This window comes from Oreochromis aureus, linkage group 3 (genome assembly GCF_013358895.1).
Source record: "Oreochromis aureus strain Israel breed Guangdong linkage group 3, ZZ_aureus, whole genome shotgun sequence".
Lineage (NCBI taxonomy): Eukaryota > Metazoa > Chordata > Actinopteri > Cichliformes > Cichlidae > Oreochromis > Oreochromis aureus.
This window is the reverse complement of record NC_052944.1, coordinates 121,493,719-121,519,681: the sequence shown is the minus strand read 5'-3', so window position 1 is coordinate 121,519,681 and position 25,963 is coordinate 121,493,719. Positions and strand designations below refer to the sequence as shown.

The following is a 25,963-nucleotide window of genomic DNA, read 5'->3' as shown; positions in this document are numbered from 1 at the left end:
TTGTTTGAGATTGCCGAGGATCGCACAGTGTCATCCTCCTGATAGGGAAACACCTTGTGGCGTTAGGTGAGCTGCGAAAGGTGCTGTCAGTCACATGACCCTGAGCCTCAGCAGGAAGTCTGACCCTTTCATAATAAAAGCATGTTCCTCACAGCCACCTGCACTAAACAGGCTGAGAACACGCTGGGCTGGAGTCACGTGATCGTTTTGTAGTTCAAACACAGCTGTTTCCTTTCCTAAGTCCTTATCACATCTCCTAAACACATTTCATCCACCTCAGAACGTTTCTATCAAGGAAAGGAGGTAGGAGACCACTGAGTGTATGTGGATGTGAAGAGCTTTTATTGTGAAATGCAGGGTAGGGAAAAGGTGTTCCGCACATGCGCGGTAGAGATCCTGCGTCAGCAGAGACTAGTCAGTTTAATAAGTTTGATGATTTGTTTAAAATACAGAACAAAAGTAAACAAAGTTGGACGGCAGGGCATCATGGCGGCTTTATGAACGGTAAGAGGCGGGAACACGGGGGGCGACGGTCAGAGGGAGGACATCAACAGGAGGAGGACCGGAAGCTGTTTGAAAGCCGTGAGCGGGAGTTTGTCAGCAGGGGGAGAAACCGGCACCCGGAGCGAAGACATGGACCCCCTGCAGGAGCTCCTGGACCGGGTCAAGCCCAGCACCGAGGCGGTGAGTCCCAGTCTGACCCTGTTTGTCCGAACCGAGCGATAAATAACAGTCTACGTACATGCAGAGCCCTGCGAACGTAATGCCTGCGTCATGACGTAAGGTAGAGCAGCAGCCAATCACTGTTTCGAGCTAATTCTAAAGCAGAAATCCATACAGAAAAGAGTGAATATAAGGATGTGAGCCTGTTTTACATTCATTATTGTGACCTCCGACCTGCTGCTTTGTTTCTTTAGGAGTCCCTGTGGTTAAAGAACATCTTCACCTTCATCTCTGAACACCTGAGTCCTTTGGTGTGTAGCTCCGCCCCCTCGCAGACAGGTGAGTTCCTGTTTGTTCGCAACAGCTGGCTGATAAATAGCTGTACTTTAAATTCTTAATGATGATGTTCACTTATGAAACCAAATACTATTTAAACCATTATTTAAAAAGTGAAAGCAGGGCTCACCTGCCTCACAGGTGTCATCAGTGCAGTCCAGTGTGTAGATGTGAGTGTGGTTCAAAGGTCAGAGCCATGAAGGTGACCGACTGTCAGTGAGGAACAGGGAGGACTAAGAGTCTGAGGAGGATGAAGAGCAGCTGCTTCCTCAGGTGGTTCCACCTGTTGACACACCAGCTCTGGTGTCCACTTTAGGTGTTCTCAGTGGGCGGGGCTTCAGTTGTTTATGTTTGTGTTTACCTTTTAAACTTTGTTTTCCCAGGTAACCACGGTGACCTCAGCCTCTTCGATCTGAGCATGTGTGCGGTGCAGGCGATCCAGCAGCAGATGTGTGTGGCCCACAGCTTACCTGTCAGCTACAGGTAACACCCGCTGACATCATCGCTGTCGCAGGTCACATGACCTGGCCTTACCGCTGTCCTCCCGTCTGTCCGCAGGCTGCTGTCCGTCTCCGAGCTCGTCTCCCAGCAGCACCTGGCCTGCGTCAGCAACCTGTCCTGGAGCACCAATCAGCAGAGAGCCTGGGCCAGGGAGGCGGAGCTCGCCGTGCCGGGTCAGAGGGCGCTTTCGAGGGTCAACCTGCTGCTGATTGGCTGTCTGAGAGAAGGCCGTGACGGAGAGTACAGGCTGACGGACGCCAGCGGCAGCGTCATGTGTGAGGTGAGTCAGAGGGGGAGGAGCCTAACCTTAACCCAGCAGGAAGAGGAAAGCACAGCAGAGGAGGGCCTACAGGTAACAGGAGGGCGACGACGTTCACGCCAAAACCCTGAACATAAGGAACATTTCCTGACGTTGTCATCGTCCATCAGCTGGTTAGTTCTCAGACTCTGAGCTTCTCTTCACAGCAGCATCACTAAACCGGATCTGGTCAGAACTGATGGGTAACGAGGTCAGAGTACAACAAACTGCAGGTTTTCATGTGCAACGTAAATTAAATCTAATTCCTCTTTAATTCAGCTTATTCTCTGTGCAGTGACACAGGTACTGATAGGGATTTAAAATTCCAAAACTGATTCGCCGTGTCTGCGCTGACGACACAGACAAGGTACAAGAAGGTATCAGGGTAGGACAATGGCGGTTGGTCTTCAGGGTTTCTACTCCACTGCCGTATTTCATACGGGTCCACATTACCAACGCATGCTATTTTTTCCAAGTACCGTCTCTTGGTGTCTAGGTGCAATTGGCCTCGATACAGTCCTTTGACTTTTGAGCTGATTTTAAGTTCTGGCAGTCGTCCTTCCAACACAGTGTTTTTGTTTTGATTCGTGGCCTTCTAACATGGTGCCGCGATCCCACAATGCACTGCGGCGTGACGTCAACTCCAAAGCCCTATTCTATTTATCCCTTTGGTATATATATGGTATATTTCTGCTCACATTCTGTAACTTCTGTCAGTGCTGGGCTATTGGAAACCGAATTTCCCGGAGGAACGCACCCGAGGCATTAATAAAGTTTAATCTAAATAATCTAATCTACTCTACTCTAATCTAATGCAGCTATTAAAACAAACGGCATCACTGCAGATCAGAGCTGATGAAGCTGTCATCATCAGTACAGGCTTCCAGCATCCACTCAGGACACACTCCGCCACTCTCTCACCCGTGTCTCTCTCTCTCATCCAGTGCCTGTCTCTCTCGCCCCTGTGGCTCGATCGTCCCGTTTTCCTCCCTCACTGGAACTACATCCCCCACAATGCATCGGGCCAGGAAGAGACCGCAGGCTTCTTGGAGCTGATTGGCTCCCCTGTCCTGTTGTGTCCTGGTGCTGAGCAGGGATTGGCTGCTGCTCCTGGAAGGGTGGAGCTAAGCGGAGTGGTGGGAGTCGGAGAGGCTGGCAGGCTGCTGAGGCACAGGTGGGTCACATGACCTCTGAACTGCAGTGGAGTTTCTGAGCAGTGTGTGTGACAGATGTGTGTGTGTGTGCTCCAGGGTCAAAGGTCAGCGGCTGAGCGTGTTCGGAGAGGTGGGCTCAGTCTGCCCTCTGCTGGCCGTGGCAGGAACGACCTTCTTTTGCTTCACGCTGACGGATGAGTCGCGCTCGCTGCCCGTGCTCGTACAGGTACCAGCTCTCTGAGGATGATGATGGTGAGGAGGGACGGCCTGCTGAAGCTCAGTGTTTGTGTGTGTCTGTGTGTGTGTGTGTGTGTGTGTGTGCAGGACAGCAGCCGGCTCAGCTGGATTCAGTGTGTGTGTGTCGGGCAGAGCGTGTGTGTGACAGCTCTACGTGTGTGTGCGCTACGAGGCTGGAGAGGAAACAACATCCTGTGTGTGACGAAGCGCTCCGAGCTGCACGCCGACTACACGCACACACAGGAACACACACAGGAACACACACACTCTGAGTCCCTGCTGCTGATGTCACAGCCTGCTGAGGAGGACTGTGAGGAGGCGGAGCATGAGGAGCAGCTGGATCAATCAGCTGTGAGGACAAAGCAATCCAAAGTCATCAGCTACCAGGTGAGAGCGCTCTGAGCTCTGATTGGCTGCCGTATGTTTGTACCTGTGTGCTGATTACTAAGCCTCCTCTGCTGTGATAGGGCATGGTGACTGAAGTTGTGAGTGAGGGGGCGGGGCTCTACGTGCTGGATGGGAAGGTGGGTCTGTGCGTGGCCTATCAGCCGGCGGCGAAGAGGAAGCTGAGGGCGGGAGACAGAGTGGAGGTGAGTCACATGATGTGACATCATCATGCCCATTTGTGTTCGTGGCAGCCACGACTAATAAAGTTTGATGGTTCCTCCTCCTGCAGTTGCATCACGCTCACTTCTTGTACCGGCCCTGCCCGGACTTCCCTCCCAGCATGCTTTGCACCTGCCTGCGCTCCAGCCTGAGGGTGACGGCCTTCAGCAGGGCGGGATGGTCGCCACCCGACAACCGCTGCCCGGGAGATGGGGCGTTACCACGGTTACTGCTGCAGAGAAATATAGATGTGTCCGATTACCTGTGGACGTGTCACCTAAGCTCGCAGCTGGCACACAGGTGAGGCTCCACCCACCAGCACCTGTCCACAGCCAGAGACAGCAGAGCCTAACCTTTGTCCTCCTGTCCTCCTCTGGCTCTGGCTTGTTTCCTGCTCCTGGTCTTGGTCCTCAGTCTGGTCCAAGGTGTGTGGAGGCAGCAGTGTGTGTGCTTGCTGTCCTGGAGGCTGATGGAGACTCAGAGCAGAGCTGGAGGACGAGGACGCAGAGACATCTACTCTGAGATGCTGGACGAGCCTCACACCTGTCCTGTGACTCAGGTAGATCCCACTCTCACCTGTCTTCCTTACAGGTGAGTGTGGAGCATGCTCAGCGTGCTCTGTGTCCCTGCAGTACACCGTGTCCTCTGCGGTCCGTCAGTACCTCAGTGTGTCGGAGCTCCTGGAGTCCCTGCAGACTGACTGCTGGTCTTCGGCCCCTCTGAGCTCTCTGCTGCCCCCTGATGGCTCCAACCTGACCTCCTCCCAGATCAACGGGTTCCTGTCCTGGTCTTGCAGGACTCTGTCCTCCGAGCCTCGGGGTGGAGACGCTGTCAGGTAAGGTGACAGTAGCTCCCCACATGAAGTCATGTGATTACGTACCAATGGTTTTTGCTGGTTTGTGTGTCAGGCAGCGAACCCTGCTGCTGGTCGGCGTGCTGGAGCTGCCGTCACAGACGTCGGAGTTCAAACACTCGATGCAGCTGAGAGACGCCACGGGAGCTGCAGCCTGCGTGCTGACGGAGAGCAGCGAGGAGGAGGAGGGAGCGCAGAGGGCGGTCTTTAACAGCGCCTGGATCGGTACAATGCACGCACACAGACACACACACAGTGACACACAGCTTTATTCTTTAATGTGTGTGTGTGCTGCAGGTTGTCTGGTGGGTGTGGTGCAGTTCACCATGGTGACAGAGAGATTCCTCCAATCAGATTTTCCCTCCTACCAACACCTGCACCAGGACAGGTTCATCACACACAAACGCTGCAGGTACACACACACACAACCTGCAGCATGCTGACTGCTCATTGGTCCATTCTCTGTGATGTAAGAGGGTGTCTGATTGGTTCAGGATGTGAGCTTCCTTCCTGGTTGTAAACATTATGAGTTAAATAAAGCTGGGTTCAATTCACAGGGTTTACCTGCAGTTCTCTCTGGACCACCTGCACATCCTGAGTCCATCTGTTGCCATGGAGACACACCTGAGACACAAGGGGGAGGAGCCAGGAGGGGATGTCACTGCCAGGAAGCAGACAGTAGAAGAAAAAGAGACTGCTGGGAGTAAGAGGAAGAGAAGAGGAGAAGAAGAAGAAGGAGGAGACTCTGGCAACCCCTGGCCCTGTGTCTCCATGGTGATCAGGGTGGAGCAGAAGGAGGGTGTGTCCTGGAGGAATACAGGGGCGGAGGCAGAGGATCAGGAGGCAGGGCTGAGACTGTGCTTCTCAGTGAAAGCTACTGTGATTGGTCCAGTGGTCAGCTGGAGGCGGGACCCAAAGAATGAACCAATAACAGAGAAAGAAAGTGAACAAAAGCAGGAGAGAAAGGTGAGAGACACACCTGTGTGGGTTTACCTGAGTTCACCTGGATACACAGTTACGTGTATGTGTGCGTGCAGGTGGTGCTGGTGTTCTCAGGTGTGTGTACGCGGTGGTTTCCTGTCCTCCAGCCTGGATGTTTCTACAGACTCATCGCCGCTAACACTCAGGTATCAACCCAGCTTTGATGATGTCACTAATGGGCATGGCCAGAGGTTTGCCTCATCGGTCTCTGTTCTCTGATATTAATACACATGAACGATTTTCAGCTTTAACTGTAGTTGTTCACACACTGAGGTTAATTATGGAGTTCCACAGGGTTCAATGCTAGGACCAGTTCTGTTTACATTATACATGCTTGCTTTTGGCAGTATCATCAAAAGACATGGCATACATTTTTACTGCTATGCAGATAACACCCAACATTCCTGTTTGTGGGGAGTTGATATGACCTGAATTCTTGCAGCTGATTGGCCCATATGTCTGTCAATCAGGATCCCAGTGTTTTGATTGGCTGTGGAGTTTCTGGGCGCAGTGGGGTGGATGTCCATGCTGAGTCAACCCTACAAGTCAGACGTGGTTGGAGATTCCACACTCTGACACGCCCACTGCTGCTCCTCACCTGCAGACAGGTAACACACACTCGGTTTGCTCCCCGTCTTCCTCCAGGACCCTTAAACTTTTTTTTATAGAGATTGACAGACCACGTGACTTTCGCGCATTGCATTGTGGGTACAAGTGGCAACAAAATCAAAACACTGCATCAAGCGCTAGCATTTCCAGCACCGGTAATCATAAATTCTGTGGTTTTAATCCATACTTGCATTTTATTTGCCCCAAAAACAGTTATGTACAAAACGACGGTGAACACGGCAGGTCTGTACAAAGACAGACTTAACGAAAAGGCAAAAAAAAAGGACGAGGAAAAAATCAAAGGAGTGAACGGGTCAGACCCATACGAGCATACAGAGTGGAGTAAGGACGTTAGCGTGCTGCCCAACTTTCATCACGCACATATTTATTATTATATGGTCCTAAGTTTGAGTGCATACACTCACAAAATGTTTAGTAACTTCAGATCCCTGCAACAAGCCCAGGTCCAGTTTACTTTGGTGATTTGGACTATTCCATTTCACAGCTGTTGTTACATTTTTTTCCTTTATCTCCTGTACAGGGAAACACAATCTATTTGTTGTTTCAGGTTGTAGTATTACACAACATTTTCAGATCTAAAAGTAGTGTTTTGTAATTTATTCAATTTATTGTCTGTATTTATAACTGGCGTTATTGTTTCATTCTATTATAGAATCTTACAGGAAAGACACAAAATTTTATTCCATTATGCTTTATTAGCTGTGTCAACAGATGTATTTAAACACTTCTTCAGCTTCGAATCAGAGAGGAGAAACACATAGTTTTTACTTGCAGCAAGGGCAGTCACAGAACACTCGCGCCCTGCCACTGCCCTGGTCTTTATTTATATTGGTTCAGTGTGTGTGTGTGGTCAGAGTGTGACCCCATAAAGACTTCCCTAAACCTGCTGGTCTGGAAGTCCAGCAGTTCATCTAAACAAAAGGCACTTAGCCTAAAACAGACATAGATACATTTATCCTACCATAAAACAATAAGAGAAGGTATGCCCTTTTCCCATGCTCCCAGGATGTGGGTGTGAATGCCAGAACACTCTGGAATGCACACAAAGCCTTTGCAGCCTACTAAAGATCACACATCCTATCACTACACAATCGATTATACACCTCTAAGCATATATGGAAACTTATATCATTAAAAGATTATACTGACTACTAAGTACAATTTTCCATTGAAAAGCTGCTTCGGTGAAAAACAAATCAACAATGCAAAAAAAACAAAAAAACATTGCAAAACAACATAGTAGAAAACAGTTATTCATCACTTGATTGCTTCAATACAACCCTTGGGCACATATATGCGGACGTTTCGTGGCTGTTTTGATATCGCTCTCTCTCTTAACCGATCAAATCTGGCTGTGGTAGCAGCTTTAAACTCGGTCTGACCCAGGCTGATAGAGGTGCCCAGTCTGCATCGCATTCCAGCATTTTGTAGGCTGGTTTTCCTACAAAACACAACAAACATTAGCCCGCAAAGCCACAGTGAACAAAGCAGCATAGCGCAACGAATTCAATTCAAATCAATAAAAGACTTATTTGTAACCTACATCAACAATTATGTTATGATAAATTACGTAATAACTACAACAGAAGACTTGCCTTTGTGGAAATCCTTTGAGCAGACGAACATGTGAGCTGGAGTGGTCTGGAACATTATATTTGGTCTTTGAATGGCTGCAATCCAGGCCATCCCTCGGCTCTTTGTGACTTCGGAAACATGGCTTGAACAATTTCTCTTCAACGACGTAATCTGATAAAAACCGATCTCTTTACCCGTCGGCTTCCCGTGGCTGTCATGCGACCGGCTATTGCAGTTAATAATACAACAGCTTCTTGCCATTTTTTGTGTTTCTTTTTATCACTGTGTGACTGTTTTCATTTGAAAGCCTGCGTGCGCTAGTACCGCTTGCCACTTGTACCCATAATCCTTTGCGGTTTTACTCCGGAAAAGACGTCACAGTTTTAATCTCTATTCTCTGTGTTTTCAGGCCGTCCCACCCACAGTCTTGTCTGTCTCAGAGGTCTTAGACTGCAGGTAAACTGCTCATCCCTCACTGAGTCGCCCCCTGTGGCCATCTGAGGAACTGCAGCTCCAGCCTGCTTTAAACTCTTACTGGTGTGTGTGTTTCAGCTCAGAGCTGGTGTGTTTTCAGGGTGTGGTGTCTGAAAGGATCAGTGTGAACAACAGGACTGCCCACTCTGGACACACACACTCAGGTACAAACACACAGGTGGTTTGTGTATCAGGCTTTCTGCTGTGAAGTTTTAACATGGGGGTCTATGGGGGCTGACTCACTGCTGCCTGCAGGCATCAGTGCTTCAGGTATGAGTCTCAGGTCTGACTGTTAGCTAAATGTGTGTGTGCAGGTGTGCGTCTCACTCTTTGTGACCAAGCTGGGAGGAGTCTGCAGGTGTACCTGGAATTAAGCCACACCCCCTACCCACCTGGCCTGTTGCCTGGTAACACTCTGCTGTTGTCTGGTTTCCAGAGGAGGCTGTCCAGGTGAGACACACATAGACAGGCTTATAAATGTTTGGACTCTTTATTTGGACTAATTTCCAACCAGTGTAACCCAACAATAAAATTATGAATTATCTTGCATAAATAGGCTGTTGATTTTCTTTACTCATTTCAGGTTTTACCAGCAAAATAGTTGCATGTTTGATCATCTGGGAATGTACCCAGATTTATTTATTTATTTAGACAGAGATCTTGACCCACCCCCCCCCCCCCAATGTTCAATACAAAGTTACGCCGATGGTTACGTACCTGTGTGGTTTACCTGTGTGTGTGTTTCAGGACAGGAAGTGTGTACTGCACGTACTTACCTGTCAGCTTGATAACTGTGGTCTCCCTGGGAGACTCCAGGTAAGTTTACAGGGCAGGTAAAGTCTGGTCCACGTGTTTGTCGTGCTGTTGTTTATTTGTTTGTTTTGTTTCTATCAGCTCGGCCCAGCCTCCTCCTCCTGCTCCCATCATGCACCTGGGTGAGTGGGCTCTGAGCAGCAAGCAGAGGTGCACTGTGGGACAGGTCAAAGGTCACGTGGTGTGTTTCCTGTTCCTGCAACTGCAGTGGAGCTGCTCGCTGTGTGGCAGCGTGTACACACAGGTACTGCATAAAATACACACAGTGTGTACAGGATGTGTTTAGTTGTAGTTTCTCGGGTGCAGTGAAAGTACTCAGAGTGCTTCATGTGTTGTTAGCGTGTTGGTGGTGTGTTAGTGTTAGTGCACGTAAGTAAAGTGTAGTTTTGGAGTAAACTACTCACGATTTCAGGTGTGTGTGTGTGTTTACCTGTTGCTCTCTCTCTCTCAGGGCTGCAGCAGCTCTCAGTGTCACTCGACCTCGTCAGTGTTTCAGTCCAAAGCAAAGTAAGAGCAGCTTCCTGTTGAGCTCACCTGCTGATACATGTTAATCACCTGGATGAGTCAGGTGACAGTCACGTGATCAAACCATGTCGCTCTGCTCTTCGATCAGGCTGGTGATTGATGACGGGACAGGTGAGGCTCACGTCTGGTTCTCAGCTGCTCTGGTTCGTGCTCTGCTGGGATTGGCTGATGCTCAGTGGGAGGGGCTTCAGAGAGCACTCAGGGTCAGAGGTCACATCAGAGTCTTCCCTCGTGGGCAGAGCCAGGTCAGTACCACCTGTCAGGTGTATATATTTACCTGTCACAGGTGAATCACGTGCTCATCGTCGTCTTTAAACTTTATTTTATCTTTAAAATTTAAGATCGGGTCATGTTTTTATTTCTGAGGCTTTAACTGTGAAAGGGTACATCCTGTTTACATCCTGGTAACAGCTCCGTCTGCTCACACTTTACTGCTGAACTGGTTTGGGGGCGTGGCCACTTCCACCTTTAAAAGTCTGTAGGTGTGACGGACCCACGCTGGGCTCACATGAAGAGGAGGGAGGGGCCTTACAGCTGTGTGTTTCAGTGGGACTCAGGTCATGCCCCTGACTCCACCCACTCGACCTGAAGAAGAAGCAGCAGGTGGTGTAGTTCTGAGGGTAATCAGGGCTGACCAGCTCCATGTTCACTGCAACGCCACACCTCCCACATGGAGGGTGGAGACCACAGGGGAGGGGCAGGACAGCGAGAGGCATTTAGCACTCGGGTCACTCCAGGAGAACCCACAGGGACCCTCCACCCACAGGTGGAGCTGTGTTAACTGAATACTAATTTTTGTCCTTTACTGCAGAAAATAATTATACTCATGAGAAAGTGAGATTAGTATCAAACAGTAACAGTTTATAAAAACACAAACGGAGTCTAAACTGAGACGTCCTGTTTAAAATAACAAGAACACGTTTTAACTCCATAAACTGTGACACGAGACTCTTTATGATTAATGAGCACTTATTTCCATTTATGGTTTTAACTCATTCATGTTATTTGATATTTACTTTGCAAAGCTCAGTTTGTAGAATCAAGTTCAAACTGAGGGTTTTCTTCATATTTACAGTCGGTGTAAAAACGTCAGAAGGGTTTGAGTGAAAAGAGAGAAACAGACGTTTGTGAGGATTCACATTGTGGATATCTGAGGTTATCAGAGTGTCAGGAAGTGAAACCTGAAGAAAGTCAAAGAGCCGCCCAGTACAGAACAAGCCTGTCAGAGCAAAGACTTCAAAGAGTCTATAGGCTGCACAGGGACACACTGTGAGCTCACAGAGCTCCACGTCTGCAGAGCAGACACCTTCAGCCACACTGCTGAGGACGACCGGGACAAAGACCCTGCAGACTGAAACGTCCTGTGGTCAGAGGAGGTGAAACGAGAAGAAGATGCAGCTACAACCCAAAGAACAGCGTCCACACAGTGAAGCACGATGGGGACACCACAGAGAGAAACAGACGTCCTGCAGGACGTTTCCACAGGGCCGAGCCGTGAGTCTGCAGTCACATAACCTCTGTCTCTGTCTCAGGTGTGTGACGGACACGCTGACGACTTCCTCCTCCACTTCCTGTTGTGTCTGTGCAGCAGTGATGTCATGATTCGGCCACTCAGCCTCACCTGCAGGAAACACACCAACCAGAGACCAGAAGGTAACCCCACCCTCACCACCCTGACCAACCTGACTGCAACCTTCAGAGTCGTGTGTGTGTGTGTGTGTGTGTGTGTGTGTGTGTGTGTGTGTTTCAGAGGTGAGGAGGTTCACTCGAGGAGACAGAGAGTTCCTGACCAGACTGGCTCCTCCCTTTCAGCTCACCTGTCTGCACATCCAGCCTGACTGAGCGCCACCTGCTTTGTTCCGACTTCATCTGTTCTACGTGTTTGTACAAATAAAACTTTATTGTTCCTCCTCCTGTCACACGGTATCTCACCTTCACTGACCCTAACACTGGTGATCAGGGTCAGAGGTCACACGAAGCTCTCTGGGTTTAACCTCACACGAAAAGGGCGGAGCTGTCATCATGACAAAGGGGCGTATAACAGGTCATGTGACCCTTCTACAGGAAGTGATCCCTGTGAGTGGCGCCCACATCAGAGACGTTCTCAGATGGTGATTCATAAAACCTGCACCAGTAAAATCTGACAGCAGAAGGATGATGAGTGAAACTGGTTAATCTGGTGTTTGTGGCACAGATGGTTTCACCTCCACTGTGTGACACGTGTACCTGAACAGGTGTGCTGTGTGACACGTGTGGCTCTGGGTCAGGTGTAACTCCCACAGCCGGCCTGTAGTTCAGATTCTCTGTGTTTGAGTCAGTGAAGTAAAACTAAACACTGAACGTGTTTGTTTCTTTACAGACGTCAGACGGTGAAAGCTTCAGCCTGACCAGGAAAGAATCAGTCTGCTTTAAATCACACTTATTTTAAAATTCATTTCTCCTCACCTTCATGTGTTTTGTATTATTTGATCTTATACTGAAAGAGTTCATCCATCGACACATTTTAACCCTGCAACATTTCACCGTGTTAGTTTGTCATAAATTGGACTGTTTTAGGATTTCAGTTCATCTTTCCAATAAAGCTGGCAGCTCTGAAACAACTGTTCTCTCTGAGGGTGTTTTGCCTGTAAATAAAAGTGAAATAATTAAATGTAAGTTCTGTGAACAGAGCCGTCCAATGGAGCTCCTCAGGGCTCTGTGCTTTCACCACTTTGTTTTCTATGCTAATGAGTGTCAGAGCACGTCAGCATTAGTCCTTTAACATGGTCACAGCCACTGATGAATGTGTTCAAATGTGGGTTTTTTAATCCAGGTTTACATTACACTTAAACAGCCTCCATGAAACGGGCCTCTGCACTCATTCATCCTTCATCCTGGAGATCACTCATCTAAACCAACTAACATAAAGAATGTGATGTTTTCAAAGCTAACACGTACAAACAATTGTTATGGATACGATTAAATTTAGGAGCGATGATTTGTAAAATCCTACATGTGTGTTCTAACATGCTTTAATGATGGTATGAGCTGAAAATAAATAACATAAAGTTAATAGTTTATCTGCAACAAAACTTTTTCACCGGTTCAGTTTTTGGTGTCGGGTTCTTTTCCACATACGGTGGTTGTTGTCATGGAAACAGTGTTTAAAGTGAAACAGGAGAACGGAGGGATGAAACATTGACTTTGGCTTTATCTGTAAGACAATCGGGCCTTGGATGGACGTCGGGAGTTCTTAACAGCAGCTCATTGTTCATTCTGATGTTGTTTTAATTATATTTTATATTTAATATAATATATTGGCCTTTTTCAGCTTTATTTGAAGGGTCACGGGTCAGACTTGAACCTGGGCCTGCCGCTCTCAGCCTCACTCTGAGGAAGCCTACAGTCTCTCACAGTGGAAACTACACCGGGGGACCCGATCCTTGGGGTGGACCAATTTTTGTTATAGCGTGTTTTGGGGTTTAAAAGCCACAGAGACGCGGTGCTTAGAAAAAATGCATTTCAGCTGTGCTGATGCTCCTGACACGTATAAGATTGGGGAAACCTGCATTCAGCTGAAACTGAAAAACACTTTGTCCAGATAAACAGAATCAACTTTTGGAGAAAAATAAAATAAAAGATTCTTCATCAGACTCTAACAACTAAAAACATGACACTTACCTTAATTGTATGGGCTACATCAAATATATTCAAGACCAACAATAACACTTCTCACTCCTGCTAATTTTAACAAAACAAAAGAAAAGTAGGCCAAGTTATAAAGAAAAAGGCAATTCACCAAATTTTGAAAAATCAAACTGAAAAATAGAAATACAGAATAAAATAAAATATCCACCCAGATCTTTACAGCCAACAACATAAAATCTATCTGAATTAAATGGCCTAATTCTCCAATAAATTAGCAATAATAAAGTAAGAAAAAAATAAGATATTCAGTTTATGGACGCTCAAATTAACAGAGTGACATTAAACGCACCTCATTGCCTGCCGTAGCGTTCTTCGCAGCTGCGCTTCACCTCACAGGTCGGTTAATACATCGGATTTAACTTAACCAAAGTCCCGCAATTAAAGGAAAATAAAAAAAATGTTTCTAACAAATACAATGAAGACTGTCAGTTACTGTCGCAATGAGTTTGACGAGATTAGCTGCTTCATTTGGTTCAGCCTAAAGTTAAAGTTAAGTTAAAGTTCTCTCAGTGATCGAGTGTTTATATCAGTGGTTCCCAAACTTTTTTTGCTGGGCCCCCCTTGTTTTACAAGAAAAATGTTCGCGCCCCCCCTCGCAACACATCCTCCAACCACACACACCCATATTTTGCTCCATTGCGGTTTATTTCACACCTCAAACATTTAGTAAACAATTAAGCAAATACAAGTAATCTGCAATAAATTACAGGTAGTAAGAAAATAAACTACTAACTCTTTTACGCTACGTCCGCACCTACACGGGTATTTTTGAAAACGGAGATTTTTTAAAACTCCTTTTTTGCGTTTACGTGTGGACGAGGAATACAGAGTTCGTTACGCAACGTCAAAGGTATGTGCCTCTTTTCATGTCACGCTGTGCGCCACGTTATTGTTTACATGAGATGAATTGCAGAATGGCAGATAGAGACAAAATACTGTTACTGTTAATCTGACTATCTTCAGGTTTTACACGCTTACATATACACACGCAGTTACTGTCCCTCCATTTAGAAAGGCAGAGGCATCACGGTAATTATTTTACATGTAGTTGTTTTTTTTTCCTGTGTAATAATGTTCAACATTGCTATCAATACATTTTTCAATCCCTCTGCAAAATTGGTTCAAAAACATAAACAGCTGTGGGATACCGTTTGTCCGTGATTTGAACCGAGGGAACAAATTGTGGCAGGATCAGCCTGATATTATTTTTTATCCCACTGTAACTTTACTGTATAAAGAGCTAACATGTCCAAAATGTCAGGAGTAGTTATTACAAGAAGTGTTTGTGAACTAAAAATCAAGAATGTGGGATCCTGTTTGTCCGTGATTTGAACAGCCCAGCGCTGCTCTCGACAAAGGGAAAACCAATCCTGCAGGGAGACCTACCTTGGCACTTGTGCAGGTGAAACCAAAGGGAGGATATGCTTCACCATATTTTCTAGTCTTTGGCTTAGAATCAAGTTGGTTTGGAAACATATTCAGCGATGCTTCATCTCCTGCTTTGCGTTTGTGTGGGAGCCCCGTGCTAGCAGTGTCCAAGCGTTGTTTTTTTTTTTCCCCTTTTCATGCCGCGCCCCCCCTGCAATGGCTCTGCGCCCCCCCTAGAGGGCGGGCCCCACACTTTGGGAACCACTGGTTTATATGATAAGATACATGTTTAATGCAGAAAGGTGGAATTACAAGTTAGTAAGAAGGTTTTTAACAAAGGTTTAATTTAAGCCTTAAGTTCAAAGGTGAAAGAAATTTCACCTTTGATGAAGGAAGATCAAGGTTTATCAAGGCTAACAAGGACATAGGTCAAAGGTCAAAATAAGGTAAGGTGATAAAATATAATAGATATATATAATCAATAAATATAAGATAAAAGGGTTTTTTGGTTATAAGGAATAAATAGGTCAAAGGTCAAAACAAGAGTACTGTTAAGTTAAAATTAATAGGTCAAAGGTCAGATTAAACAGGTTAAACAGAAAGGATCGGCAAAAAATAAACAAGGATAAAGAAATAATACATTAAACAAGGAAATAAATTAAAAGTCTGAGTTAATGAGAAATTAAAGGAGTTTAAATCAGGTTAAGAGTTAAATTTTAAGCCTTTGTTAAACTAAATAAAATAAGCAGAATAAATGATTGGAGGAAAAAGCAAAGATGTTGTGATCAAAGCTCTTTTAAAATAGAATAGAATAGAATAGAATAGAATTCAACTTTATTGTCATTGCACATGTCACAGGTACAGGGCAACGAAATGCAGTTTGCATCCATCCAGAAGTGCTTTAGTGATATAGATATATTACAATATATATTAGCAATAATATAGATATGTAAGTATATTACAGAAATGGGTCTATTATGGTATGTTATAATGTACACGGTGTGAAGTATGTTATGAATATTCTATAACTATAAGTATGTACAGGCTGTAGTGAGTACAAGCTATGTACAGGCTATGAACAGGATATAAATATGAAATAAAAACTATACAGAAATCTGAGATATACAGTTATACAGAAATGTGAACTATGCAAGTTATAAACAGTTGTAGGATTAAAAATTATCGTATGTACAGAATGATTATTTACACAGAACTGTACAGTAATGGTAAAGTGCTAGTGGTTGTGGGTGTGTGTATGTTCAGTCCATGAGTTTAACGTGGGTCAGATGTCAGGAGGCAGAGTTCAGGAGTCTGACAGCTGTGGGGAAGAAGCTGTTCCGGTACCTGGTGGTCTTAGTCCGGAGGCTCCTGTAGCGCCTCCCAGAGGGCAGGAGGGTGAAGAGTCCATGTGATGGGTGACTGGGGTCTCTGATGATTTTCCCAGCCCTTTTCAGACACCACTTCCTGTAGATGTCCTTTATGGCAGAAAGTGGTGCTCCGGCGATGCGCTGGGCAGTTTTCACGACCCTCTGCAACGCCTTCCGGTCCGAGGCAGAGCAGTTCCCGTACCAGACTGTTATACAGTTGGTCAGGATGCTCTCGATGGTGCAGCGGTAGAAGTTCACCAGGATGTCTGAGGACAGGTGGTTCTTCCTCAGAGTCCTCAAGAAGAAGAGGCGCTGGTGAGCCTTCTTGACCAGCTTGGAGCAGTTGGTTGTCCAGGTGAGATCCTCGGAGATGTGGACTCCCAGGAACTTGAAGCTGCTCACACGCTCCACAGCCGTCCCCTTAATGTGGATGGGTGGATGTGGGTCAGCATTCCTCCTGTAGTCCACGATGAGCTCCTTGGTCTTCACGGTGTTAAGCAGCAGGTTGTTTGTGTCGGACCACTCAGCCAGACGATCCACCTCCTCCCTGTAGGCAGTCTCATCGTTGTCCCTGATGAGGCCAATCACCGTGGTGTCATCTGCAAACTTAATGATGGTGTTGGAACCATCAGCAGGTCTGCAGTCGTGGGTGAAGAGGGAGTAGAGGAAAGGGCTCATCACACAGCCTTGTGGTACACCGGTGTTCATTGTGATTGTAGATGAGCAGCAGTTATCCAGCCGGACATGTTGGGGGCGGTTGGTCAGGAAGTCCAGTAACCATTTGCAGATGAGGGAACTGATGCCCAGGTCTGTCAGTTTCCTGATGAGTTGTGAGGGGTGGATTGTATTGAATGCTGAACTGAAGTCTATAAACAGCATTCTGGCGTAGGTGTTGTTGTTGTCCAGGTGTGAGAGGACAGAGTGCAGTGCGATGGAGACTGCATCCTCTGTGCTCCTGTTCTGGCGGTATGCGAATTGGTGGGGGTCCAGGGTGGGGGAGACAGGATTTGAAGTGTGCTAAGACCAGCTGCTCTAAGCACTTAGTGATGATGGGGGTGAGGGCTACTGGGCGGTAGTCATTGAGGCTAGATGGGTTGGAGTTTTTGGGTATCGGGACGATGGAGGTGGATTTGAAGCAGGCCATAGTTTGTACAGCATAAAGAAAAACATGTTTCAGTAAATTGTTACTGATCCAAAACCGCAGCAGCCACTGGTAGTGACCTCAGATCATTGTTACTGAGGAAGGAGGAATTCCACCTTAAACAGTAAAGTGTTCTTTAACAGTGTGTGTGTGTGTGTGTGTGTGTCTGCAGCTGTTCTTTGTGTTGTTGCTGGATCGTTGCCTCAGGGGGAAAGTTGTGTGTGTGTTGAACATGCAGACTAACAGAGACTGCAGCTGTCAGCAGCCACACACACTTTATATTCTTCAAATCAAATCACAGTGAGACATGTTCACTGACAGCTCAGCTTCAGCATCTTATTCATGCTGTGACTGCAGCCGTTCAACTCTGTTTCTCTTTAACCCAAATCATCACAACATGGAAATATAATCATCAAAATGATGTGACTGGAAGGATGCAGCAGTCTGTGCTCCACCTTTCTCCTCCACACCTGCAGGTGGAGAACATGGATGCATGAATCTCTACAGAGTTCTTTGAATATTATCTGTCTTATCAGTTTCCAGTGAACAAAAATCCTCACAGAGCCAAAATAAGCAGTTTGTATCCAACATAACTCAGCTGGACTCTGATGCTCCGTATAACAGCCACACATGAGTCTGGATTCACTCAAAGCATTGAACAAACTTTATTGTGACATTTATTCTCTGATATTTGCTCTTCAGCTTGAGTCTCCATCAGTGGGAACATTTCCTGATTCAACTTTTCTTCTGTTCAAATCAAACTCCATGAGAATCAAAGTGTGAATCAGAGTCCTGTTAATCAGATTCTATAGAAACATGGAGACTGTAGAGGATTTACACTCAATATGTTCATTTGTTCACTTCAATAAAAATCAATCAGTTCATCAAATAAAATCAGTCGTTGATCGACTCAGTTTGATTGACAGGACAGATGATCAGAGGTGCAGAGTTTTTACCTCCATCATTCAGACAGGGACTGAAGAATGGGTGGAGTTTGTGAATGAAGGAGCAGCCAGTAAAGGAGTAGATCAGAGCTGCAGCACCTACATCATAAAAGGAGACCAGACCCTCCTCATAATCCACAAACACCCCCACCTTCTCAGGACCAGGATGAAGACAGAGGGGGACTGAAGGGGAATCACAAGCGATGTACTTATTTCCATTTCTCAGCACTACAGTCCAGAAACCATTTCGAGGACTCGCTGTGATTTGTCCCTTCCTGTTGATCGACTCTGTGGCCACTCCTAATGCCCACTCAGTCTTTCCTTTAACCTGAACTTCAAAGTAAAATCTGCCTGAAGAGAAACTCTGCTCTCCTAAAACACAAACACACTGAGAAAATCTCTCTGGATTGTCTGGAAGTTTCTTCCTCACATCACTATGATACACTTGTTTTCCGTCATCAGACAGGATGAGCCAGGAATTTGCTGTATCAGGATCCAGAGTCACATCCACCTCATACTGCTGCACCCTCTGCAGCTCAGCATCAAACAGCTTCTTCTTCATGAGTTTCCTGACTGTCTCCTCCAGCTGAGCCACAGCTCTCCCCACAGTCCCCTCATATGATGGTGGACGGACTCTGACCTCTGTGCAGTCCTTGGTGGGTGGAGCACCTTTCAGGGAGGAGAAGCTTTGGAGGAGGTGGAGGTGGTCTTCAGAGCGTGAGAGCTGCTCCACCTCAGAGCTTCTCTTCATCAGCTCAGAGATTTCCTGTTCCAGATCTTTGATGAGACCTTCAGCCTGTTTCTCTGTAGTTTCCTGTTTGTCTTCGATCTCCTTCATGAGCTCCTTCAGGCGTCTCTCAACAGACTCCATCAGAGCAGTGAAGACCTGAACACCTTCTGCTTTCTGTCTGTCTGCAGCATCTTTACTCATCTTCACCGACTCTGTGATCTCCTGAATCTTCAGTCGTCTCTTCTGGATCATCTGCTGAATCTCAGCCTCTGTCTTCTCCAGCTCTGCCTTCTTTCCTTCATATTCTTCTCTCAGAGGAACAAACTCGTGGTTCTTGTGGTCTAAAACAGAGCAGAGCACGCAGACACCTGTCTGGTCGGTCTTACAGAACAGCTCCAGAAGTTTATCGTGCTTCGTACACATCCTGCCTTCCAGGTTCTCCACAGCATCAATCAGCTGATGTCTTTTCAGACGTTTCACTGTCAGATGAGGCTCCAGGTGAGTGTGACAGTAGGAGGTCTGACACACCAGGCAGGACTTCAGGGCCTTCAGTCTGGTTCCAGTGCAGACGTCACAGGGAACTTCTCCTGGTTTGGCAGCTTGTTGCTCTGAGCTGCTGCTGCTGCTGGCTTTCTGCTGAGCTTCACATCTGAACTGAGCAACCATCTCAGAGATGAAGGTGTTGACCCTCAGCTGAGGTCTAGTGTAGAAAGTCTCTTTACACAAGGGACACTGACACATGACATTCATGTCCCAGTGCTGACTGATGCAGGTTTTGCAGAAGTTGTGTCCACATGGTGTAGAGACTGGATCAGTGAACACATCCAGACAGATGGAGCACCGAAACTGATCTTCAGATCGCAGATTGCTGGCAGCAGACATGTCTGCACTCTGAGGGAGAAAGAAAAGAAACATTTGATTCAAAATTCACTTTAAATTTCATTTTTAAAAAGAGAGAAACAAGCGTCAGTAGTCTGAGGAGCTTGGAAAGAAAAGCGTCTGGACGTCTTTGAGTTTCTTGAAGATGTTTCATCAGAGAAGCTTCTTCAGTTCTCAGAGTAACTGGTGGAGACCCAGCAACACACTGTTGTGGAAAATTTAACAATAACCTGCAACACACCCAGTGAGCTTGATTTAAAGTGGGGGGCTATACCTCCTCCCTCACAGAGAGAATTATGACCTTGTTTTCTGCTTGGCCGTCACCTAACGATTTACATCCCTGATAAGCAGGAGTTTCACTATCTGTTTAACGTCTCCCATTACAATGGCCTCACTGTGTTAACATTCCACATGCATGTAAACTGGTGACAGGAGTGCTCTTACTATAGTAAAGTGAGAAAGTGATACTACTGTAACTAATGTGATATGATTAAATATGTGATTAATACATGAGAAAAGAAATCTGCCACCACAACACTGAGACACAAACTGGTTCATCCCAAACACAAACTTAACATCGTCGTGTCTGCTGTACAGTGCAGCGTGAAGATGAACAGAATCAACATTTGGGGATGAAGATAAATATAGTCGTTAAAAAGATGTGAAATTGTTTCTCTGACTGTTTTACAGAAGGTCCAAGATTCATCCAGATCATTTCTATACTTGAATAAATCAGTTTGTTGGATATATTCCATCAATTACTGCGAAGTAAACTTCGACCTTGTTGGTGACTAAATACTTCTTATTGTAAGTCCAGATCAACGAGCCATGAATATTAAACAGTGACTGTTCCAGTAGAACTGACAGTGAGGAGGACAATGAATCATAAACCTCAGAAATGTGTTATTAACTGTTTGATCCAGTATATTAATGGCATTTATGAGAACATGTTTATTCAGTGGTGTCTGTATATTTGGTCCATTTGTGCGTCATTAAAAACTGTCCTGTTTTCTCTCACAGATACTGGAACATCACAGCTCCTCACAAACTCAGGATATGGAAGAAGATGAACTTTTCCAGTCACTCGCTGGGATACATCATTCAGATTATTCTGGATCCATTTCTCAGAAAACATTGATTTATTTTTGTGTTTCATATATTTGTTTGTCCAAATCAAAGATTTATGTTAGTAGAGAAGAAGCCACCATGATAAAGCCTGTGTGTGAAAATGAGATCAGTGAATTTTGTTGATCAAAATCAGTCTGTGAAGGTTCTCAGTCATCCAGGTCATCGTAGTCAAAGGAGTTTGCAAAGAAAAGCGTCTGGACTTCTTTGAGTTGCTTGAAGACGTTTCACCTCTCATCCGAAGCTTCTTCAGTTCTAAGGTCAAATGGCCGAGAGTCCCAGATTTAAACCCAGTGGGAGTATCCCCAAAGAGGGACAAAGGACCCCCTGGTGATCCTCTAATCACATGCGCCAAGGTGTGAAAGCGGGTGTGGGACCTAATCAGCCAGGGTTTCGGGTGAGCTCATTGTGAAACCTGGCCCCACCCTATCATGTGATTTCCTGAGGTCAGATGGCCCAGGATGTGAGTGGGCGTTAAGGCGTCTGGGGAGGGAGCTCAAAACTGGATTATAGATGGCAGACAGTTGGTGTCGTAAACCACCGCCTCTGTTCAAAGATGGTCGCTCACAGTGGACATAGATGGCCTCTTTCACTCCTCTTTCAAACCATCTGTCCTCTCTGTCCAAAATGTGAACATTGGCATCCTCGAAAGAGTGACCTTTATCCTTAAGATGCAAGTGGACTGCTGAGTCTTGTCCTGTGGAGGTGGCTCTTCTATGTTGTGCCATGCGTTTGTGAAGTGGCTGTTTGGTCTCTCCAATGTAGAGGTCCGGGCATTCCTCGCTGCACTGTACAGCATACACCACGTTGTTCAGTCTGTGTTTTGGAGTTTTGTCTTTCGGGTGAACCAGTTTGTGTCTGAGTGTGTTGCTGGGTCTGAAGTACACTGGGATGTCGTGCTTGGAGAAAACTCCTGAGTTTCTCTGATACACCGGCTACATAGGGGATGACAACGTTGTTGCGTCTGTCTTTCTTATCCTCCCTCGCTGGTGTCTGATCTTTTCTGTGCCTTTTTGCTGACTTTATGATCGCCCAGTTAGGATAACCACATGTTTTCAGTGCTTCCTTTACATGTGTGTGTCCCTTCTTTTTCCCTTCAGGCTTAGAGGGAACATGTTCTGCCCGGTGGTGTAGGGTCCTAATTACTCCAAGTTTGTGTTCCAGAGGGTGATGGGAGTCAAAGAGGAGGTACTGGTCCGTGTGTGTGGGCTTCCGGTAAACTTCAATGTTGAGGTTGCCATTCTCTTCAATGTGCACAGCGCAGTCCAGGAAAGGCAAACAGTTATCCTTTGTGTCTTCCCTGGTGAACTTGATGTTTTTATCCACGGCGTTAATGTGTGCAGTGAAGGATTCCACTTCTTGTGTCTTGATTTTGACCCAGGTGTCGTCTACATATCTGTACCAGTGGCTGGGTACTCTCCCTTTAAAGAGCCAAGAGCCTTCCTTTCCACTTCCTCCATGTAAAGGTTGGCTACAATAGGTGACACGGGGAGCCCATGGCACAGCCATGTTTTTGTCTGTAGAAGCCTTCGTTGTATTTGAAGTATGTTGTGGTAAGGCAGGGGTCTAACAGTGTGCAGATCTGATCGGGTGTGAAGTTGGTCCTGTCTTCCAAGGAGCTGTCTTCTTGTAGTCGTTTTCTGACAGTCTCCACTGCCTCCGTGGTGGGTATGCAAGTGAAGAGAGAGACTACATCAAAGGACACCATGGTTTCATCTGGATCCAGGGTAAGTTTCTGGACCTTGTCGGTGAAGTCGGTGGAGTTCTTGATGTGGTGTGGGGTGTTCCCCACAAGAGGTGCAAGGATGGTAGCAAGGTGTTTTGCAATGTTATAAGTGGCTGAGTTTATGCTGCTGACTATGGGTCTGAGTGGGACCCCTTCCTTGTGGATCTTAGGAAGTCCATAAATGCAGGGTATGGCATCCCCTGGATAAAGGCGGTGATATTTGAGGCGGTCAATGATTTTGTCCTTTTCAAGGTCTTGAAGGCAAGCTTTAACTTTCTTTTTGTAGCTGCTTGTGGGGTCTCGTTTTAAAGCTTCGTAGGTGTTGTTGTCACTGAGGAGAGTAGTGATCTTTGTGTGGTAATCTGTTGTGTTTAGGACCACGGTGCACCTCCTCTTTGACTCCCATCACCCTCTGGAACACAAACTTGGAGTAATTAGGACCCTACACCACCGGGCAGAACATGTTCCCTCTAAGCCTGAAGGGAAAAAGAAGGAACACACACATGTAAAGGAAGCACTCAAAACATGTGGTTATCCTAACTGGGCGTTCATAAAGTCAGCAAAGAGGCACAGAAAAGAAGATCAGACACCAGCGAGGGAGGATAAGAAAGACAGACGCAACAACGTTGTCATCCCCTATGTAGCCGGTGTATCAGAGAAACTCAGGAGAGTTTTCTCCAAGCACGACATCCCAGTGTACTTCAGACCCAGCAACACACTCAGACACAAACTGGTTCACCCGAAAGACAAAACTCCAAAACACAGACTGAACAACGTGGTGTATGCCGTACAGTGCAGTGAGGAATGCCCAGACCTCTACATTGGAGAGACCAAACAGCCACTTCACAAGCGCATGGCACAACATAGAAGAGCCACCTCCACAGGACAAGACTCAGCAGTCCATCTGCATCTTAAGGATAAAGGTCACTCTTTCGAGGATGCCAATGTTCACATATTGGACAGAGAGGACAGATGGTTTGAAAGAGGAGTGAAAGAGGCCATCTATGTCCACTGTGAGCGACCATCTTTGAACAGAGGCGGTGGTTTACGACACCAACTGTCTGCCATCTATAATCCAGTTTTGAGTTCCCTCCCCAGACGCCATCTGACCTCAGGAATTCACATGACAAGGTGGGGCCAGGTTTCACAATGAGCTCACCCGAAACCCTGGCTGATTAGGTCCCACACCCGCTTTCACACCTTGGCGCATGTGATTAGAGGATCACCAGGGGTCCTTTGTCCCTCCTTGGGGATACTCCCACTGGGTTTAAATCTGGGACTCTCGGCCATTTGACCTTAGAACTGAAGAAGCTTCTCGGATGAGAGGTGAAACGTCTTCAAGCAACTCAAAGAAGTCCAGACACTTTTCTTTGCAAACTCCTTTGACTTGATCAAAATCACATTTAAGGAGGAATTCTGTCCTCCAGTTTGTTTAAATAAGCTTTGGGATTAAACACCATCATCTATGTTTGTGTCTGATGACATGTTTGATCCAGTTCAGCTTGAATATCACAGCTGATGTGTGGAACTCTGACATATTTAAAGCCTCGATTATCAGGATGATTTAAACACATCTGTTTAAATAATGAGATTTATGTTTCCACACAAAGTTATAAAGTGCAGCATCGACTGTTTTCTGAATGATTTAGGAACATCTGTGACTCTTACAGGATACACTAAGTCAGATAATCTCTCTTTGTAAAATGTCTGAATGACTTTTTGAAGTACTGACCAAAATCTGCTGGTTTACAGTATCAAAGGCTTTATATCAATAAAGAATAAATAGGTGTTTTCACGTCTGTAATCCTTATAATCAATCAGATCCAGAATCAATCTAATAGGAACAGGAAGTGATGAATAACCAGGAAGTGTGGAGTCAGTCCACAGTCCTGAGCAGAGCCACAGTGAGACTGAAGCAGCAGCTCGATGTTCCTACAGTGGATCTGTGGTTACATGAGCAGATTTCTATGGATGCAGTGTGACTGTGATGAGTCAGCATGAAGTGAACAGAGTGCAGATTTGTGTAGAAACAGGAAGTGTGATCAGCTGCACTCACCACTGTTGCTGAGAGAAACCTGATGGACTCCAGTGAATCTTCTTTTAGAGACAAACAGGACTCAACTGCAGCTCTGCTGCTGCTCTCTCACACTTTCACTTCTGCAAAATGACGTTGAACTTCTCGTCTTTGCTCCGCCTCTTCCTGCTTCTCCCTTTATCAGCCGGTCTGTACTCAGTGACTGTGTGCAGCGGGTGGGAGGAGTGAGGAGTGGTGTGTGGGTTCACACAGTAATGACGGCCTCAGTTGATCAGGAGAAACTCACCTGGATTTCCTTTTTCCACAGCAGACTGAGAGCTTCAGGTGGACCCTGAAGGAGGTCTCAGACACAGGTGGTAAAAGTACACACAGTCTGTACTGAAGTAGAAGTACTACTGTTAAAAATACTCCAAGTACTGATTCAACTTCTTTACTCAAGTAAAAGTAAAAAAGTCCTGGCTGTGAAATGTAAGAGAGTAAAAAGAGCTGATTGAAGAACATTTCTAACACGTGTTTATACAACGCTAACTGAACCATGTGCTGCATCAACGTAATAATAAAATAATATTATTCACTTTATTTCAGTCTAAATTTGAATTCCATTAAATATTCCCAGCTTGAATCAGACAAGTTGAACATGAGCAGAGAAAAAGAAGGAAAATCCAAATATTCCTGTGTTCAGTTTTCTCCATTGTACAGACTGACTGTGCCTCTAAACAGGAACATGAGCAGGACGAGGCTGAAGTGGATTCAGCAGGTGGAGGATGCCTAACATCAGCTGGAAAGATTTACTGTGACGTTTGTTTGCTGTTTTCGCCTCGTGCATGAGAACATCACCAAATACACTCGAGACAGTTTTTAATATTTTATTGTTCAAGAGCAAAAAGACTGATGGACTGTGTTTAAGATAACCTCACAAATGTCACACATGAAATATTCAGTGTTTATTTGCTGGTTTGTTGGCAGCAGCTCCTTAAAGCAAGTTTGTCACACATCTGTTTGACCGTCTCCAGTTAATCTGAGACACCAGCATCAGGCGGCTCAGCTGATCTCTGGTGTGTAGCTGCTGTGCTGCGATCCCATTCCTCAGTGAAAGTAACAGCAGAACAAAAACTCTCTCGATCCACATGTTTGAAAAGAAAGCTTTTAAACCAAGGGTCCCCAATCCCAGTCCACGAGGGCCGGTGTCCCTGCAGGTTTTAGATCTCACCCTGGGTCACCACACCTGAATCACATGATTAGTTCATTACCAGGCCTCTGGAGAACTTCAAGACATGTTGGCCGTTTCTCAATTCTCAAGTACGCGAGTACGTAC

The 25,963-nt window shown here is 46.0% G+C and overlaps 2 protein-coding genes across 3 annotated transcripts; one reads left to right on the top strand and one right to left on the bottom strand.

The window, feature by feature from the left end:
* Window positions 1-252: 252 nt before the first annotated feature.
* LOC116318502 (CST complex subunit CTC1-like) lies at window positions 253-12,247 on the top strand. 2 transcript variants are annotated; one of them, XM_039608471.1, is made up of 25 exons: window positions 256-684; window positions 918-1,002; window positions 1,383-1,482; window positions 1,558-1,780; window positions 2,743-2,972; window positions 3,049-3,178; window positions 3,277-3,576; window positions 3,657-3,779; window positions 3,866-4,095; window positions 4,210-4,354; window positions 4,428-4,630; window positions 4,704-4,873; window positions 4,946-5,060; window positions 5,206-5,614; window positions 5,686-5,775; window positions 6,100-6,237; window positions 8,244-8,290; window positions 8,387-8,472; window positions 8,623-8,758; window positions 9,056-9,124; window positions 9,203-9,365; window positions 9,573-9,628; window positions 9,735-9,891; window positions 11,179-11,299; window positions 11,397-12,247. In XM_039608471.1, the coding sequence occupies exons 1-25, from the start codon at window positions 634-636 to the stop codon at window positions 11,486-11,488; spliced, it is 3,669 nt and encodes a 1,222-aa protein (XP_039464405.1). In that variant the 5' UTR covers window positions 256-633; the 3' UTR covers window positions 11,489-12,247. The 2 variants fall into 2 exon arrangements, with proteins under 2 accessions (XP_039464406.1, XP_039464405.1); XM_039608472.1 differs by lacking the exons at window positions 11,179-11,299; window positions 11,397-12,247 and adding an exon at window positions 10,722-11,168 and having other exon boundaries at window positions 253-684.
* A 4,988-nt stretch (window positions 12,248-17,235) lies between these two features.
* Window positions 17,236-24,827, bottom strand: LOC120437987 (E3 ubiquitin-protein ligase TRIM21-like). The gene is made up of 2 exons (XM_039608475.1): window positions 24,670-24,827; window positions 17,236-19,774 (listed from the first exon to the last, which is right to left on the bottom strand). The coding sequence occupies exon 2, from the start codon at window positions 19,763-19,765 to the stop codon at window positions 18,104-18,106; it is 1,662 nt and encodes a 553-aa protein (XP_039464409.1). The 5' UTR covers window positions 19,766-19,774; window positions 24,670-24,827; the 3' UTR covers window positions 17,236-18,103.
* Between the last annotated feature and the right edge of the window lie 1,136 nt (window positions 24,828-25,963).

What these genes read in the sequence shown, in the direction of transcription:
- LOC116318502 (XM_039608471.1), top strand. Translation starts at nt 634, where the DNA reads ATGGACCCCCTGCAGGAGCTCCTGGACCGGGTCAAGCCCAGCACCGAG. An exon ending in TCAGAGGTCTTAGACTGCAG is followed by an intron (nt 8,291 to 8,386) that starts GTAAACTGCTCA and finishes TGTGTGTTTCAG; the next exon opens with CTCAGAGCTGGTGTGTTTTC. An exon ending in TTCCAGAGGAGGCTGTCCAG is followed by an intron (nt 8,759 to 9,055) that starts GTGAGACACACA and finishes TGTGTGTTTCAG; the next exon opens with GACAGGAAGTGTGTACTGCA.
- LOC120437987 (XM_039608475.1), bottom strand. Translation starts at nt 19,765, where the DNA reads ATGTCTGCTGCCAGCAATCTGCGATCTGAAGATCAGTTTCGGTGCTCC.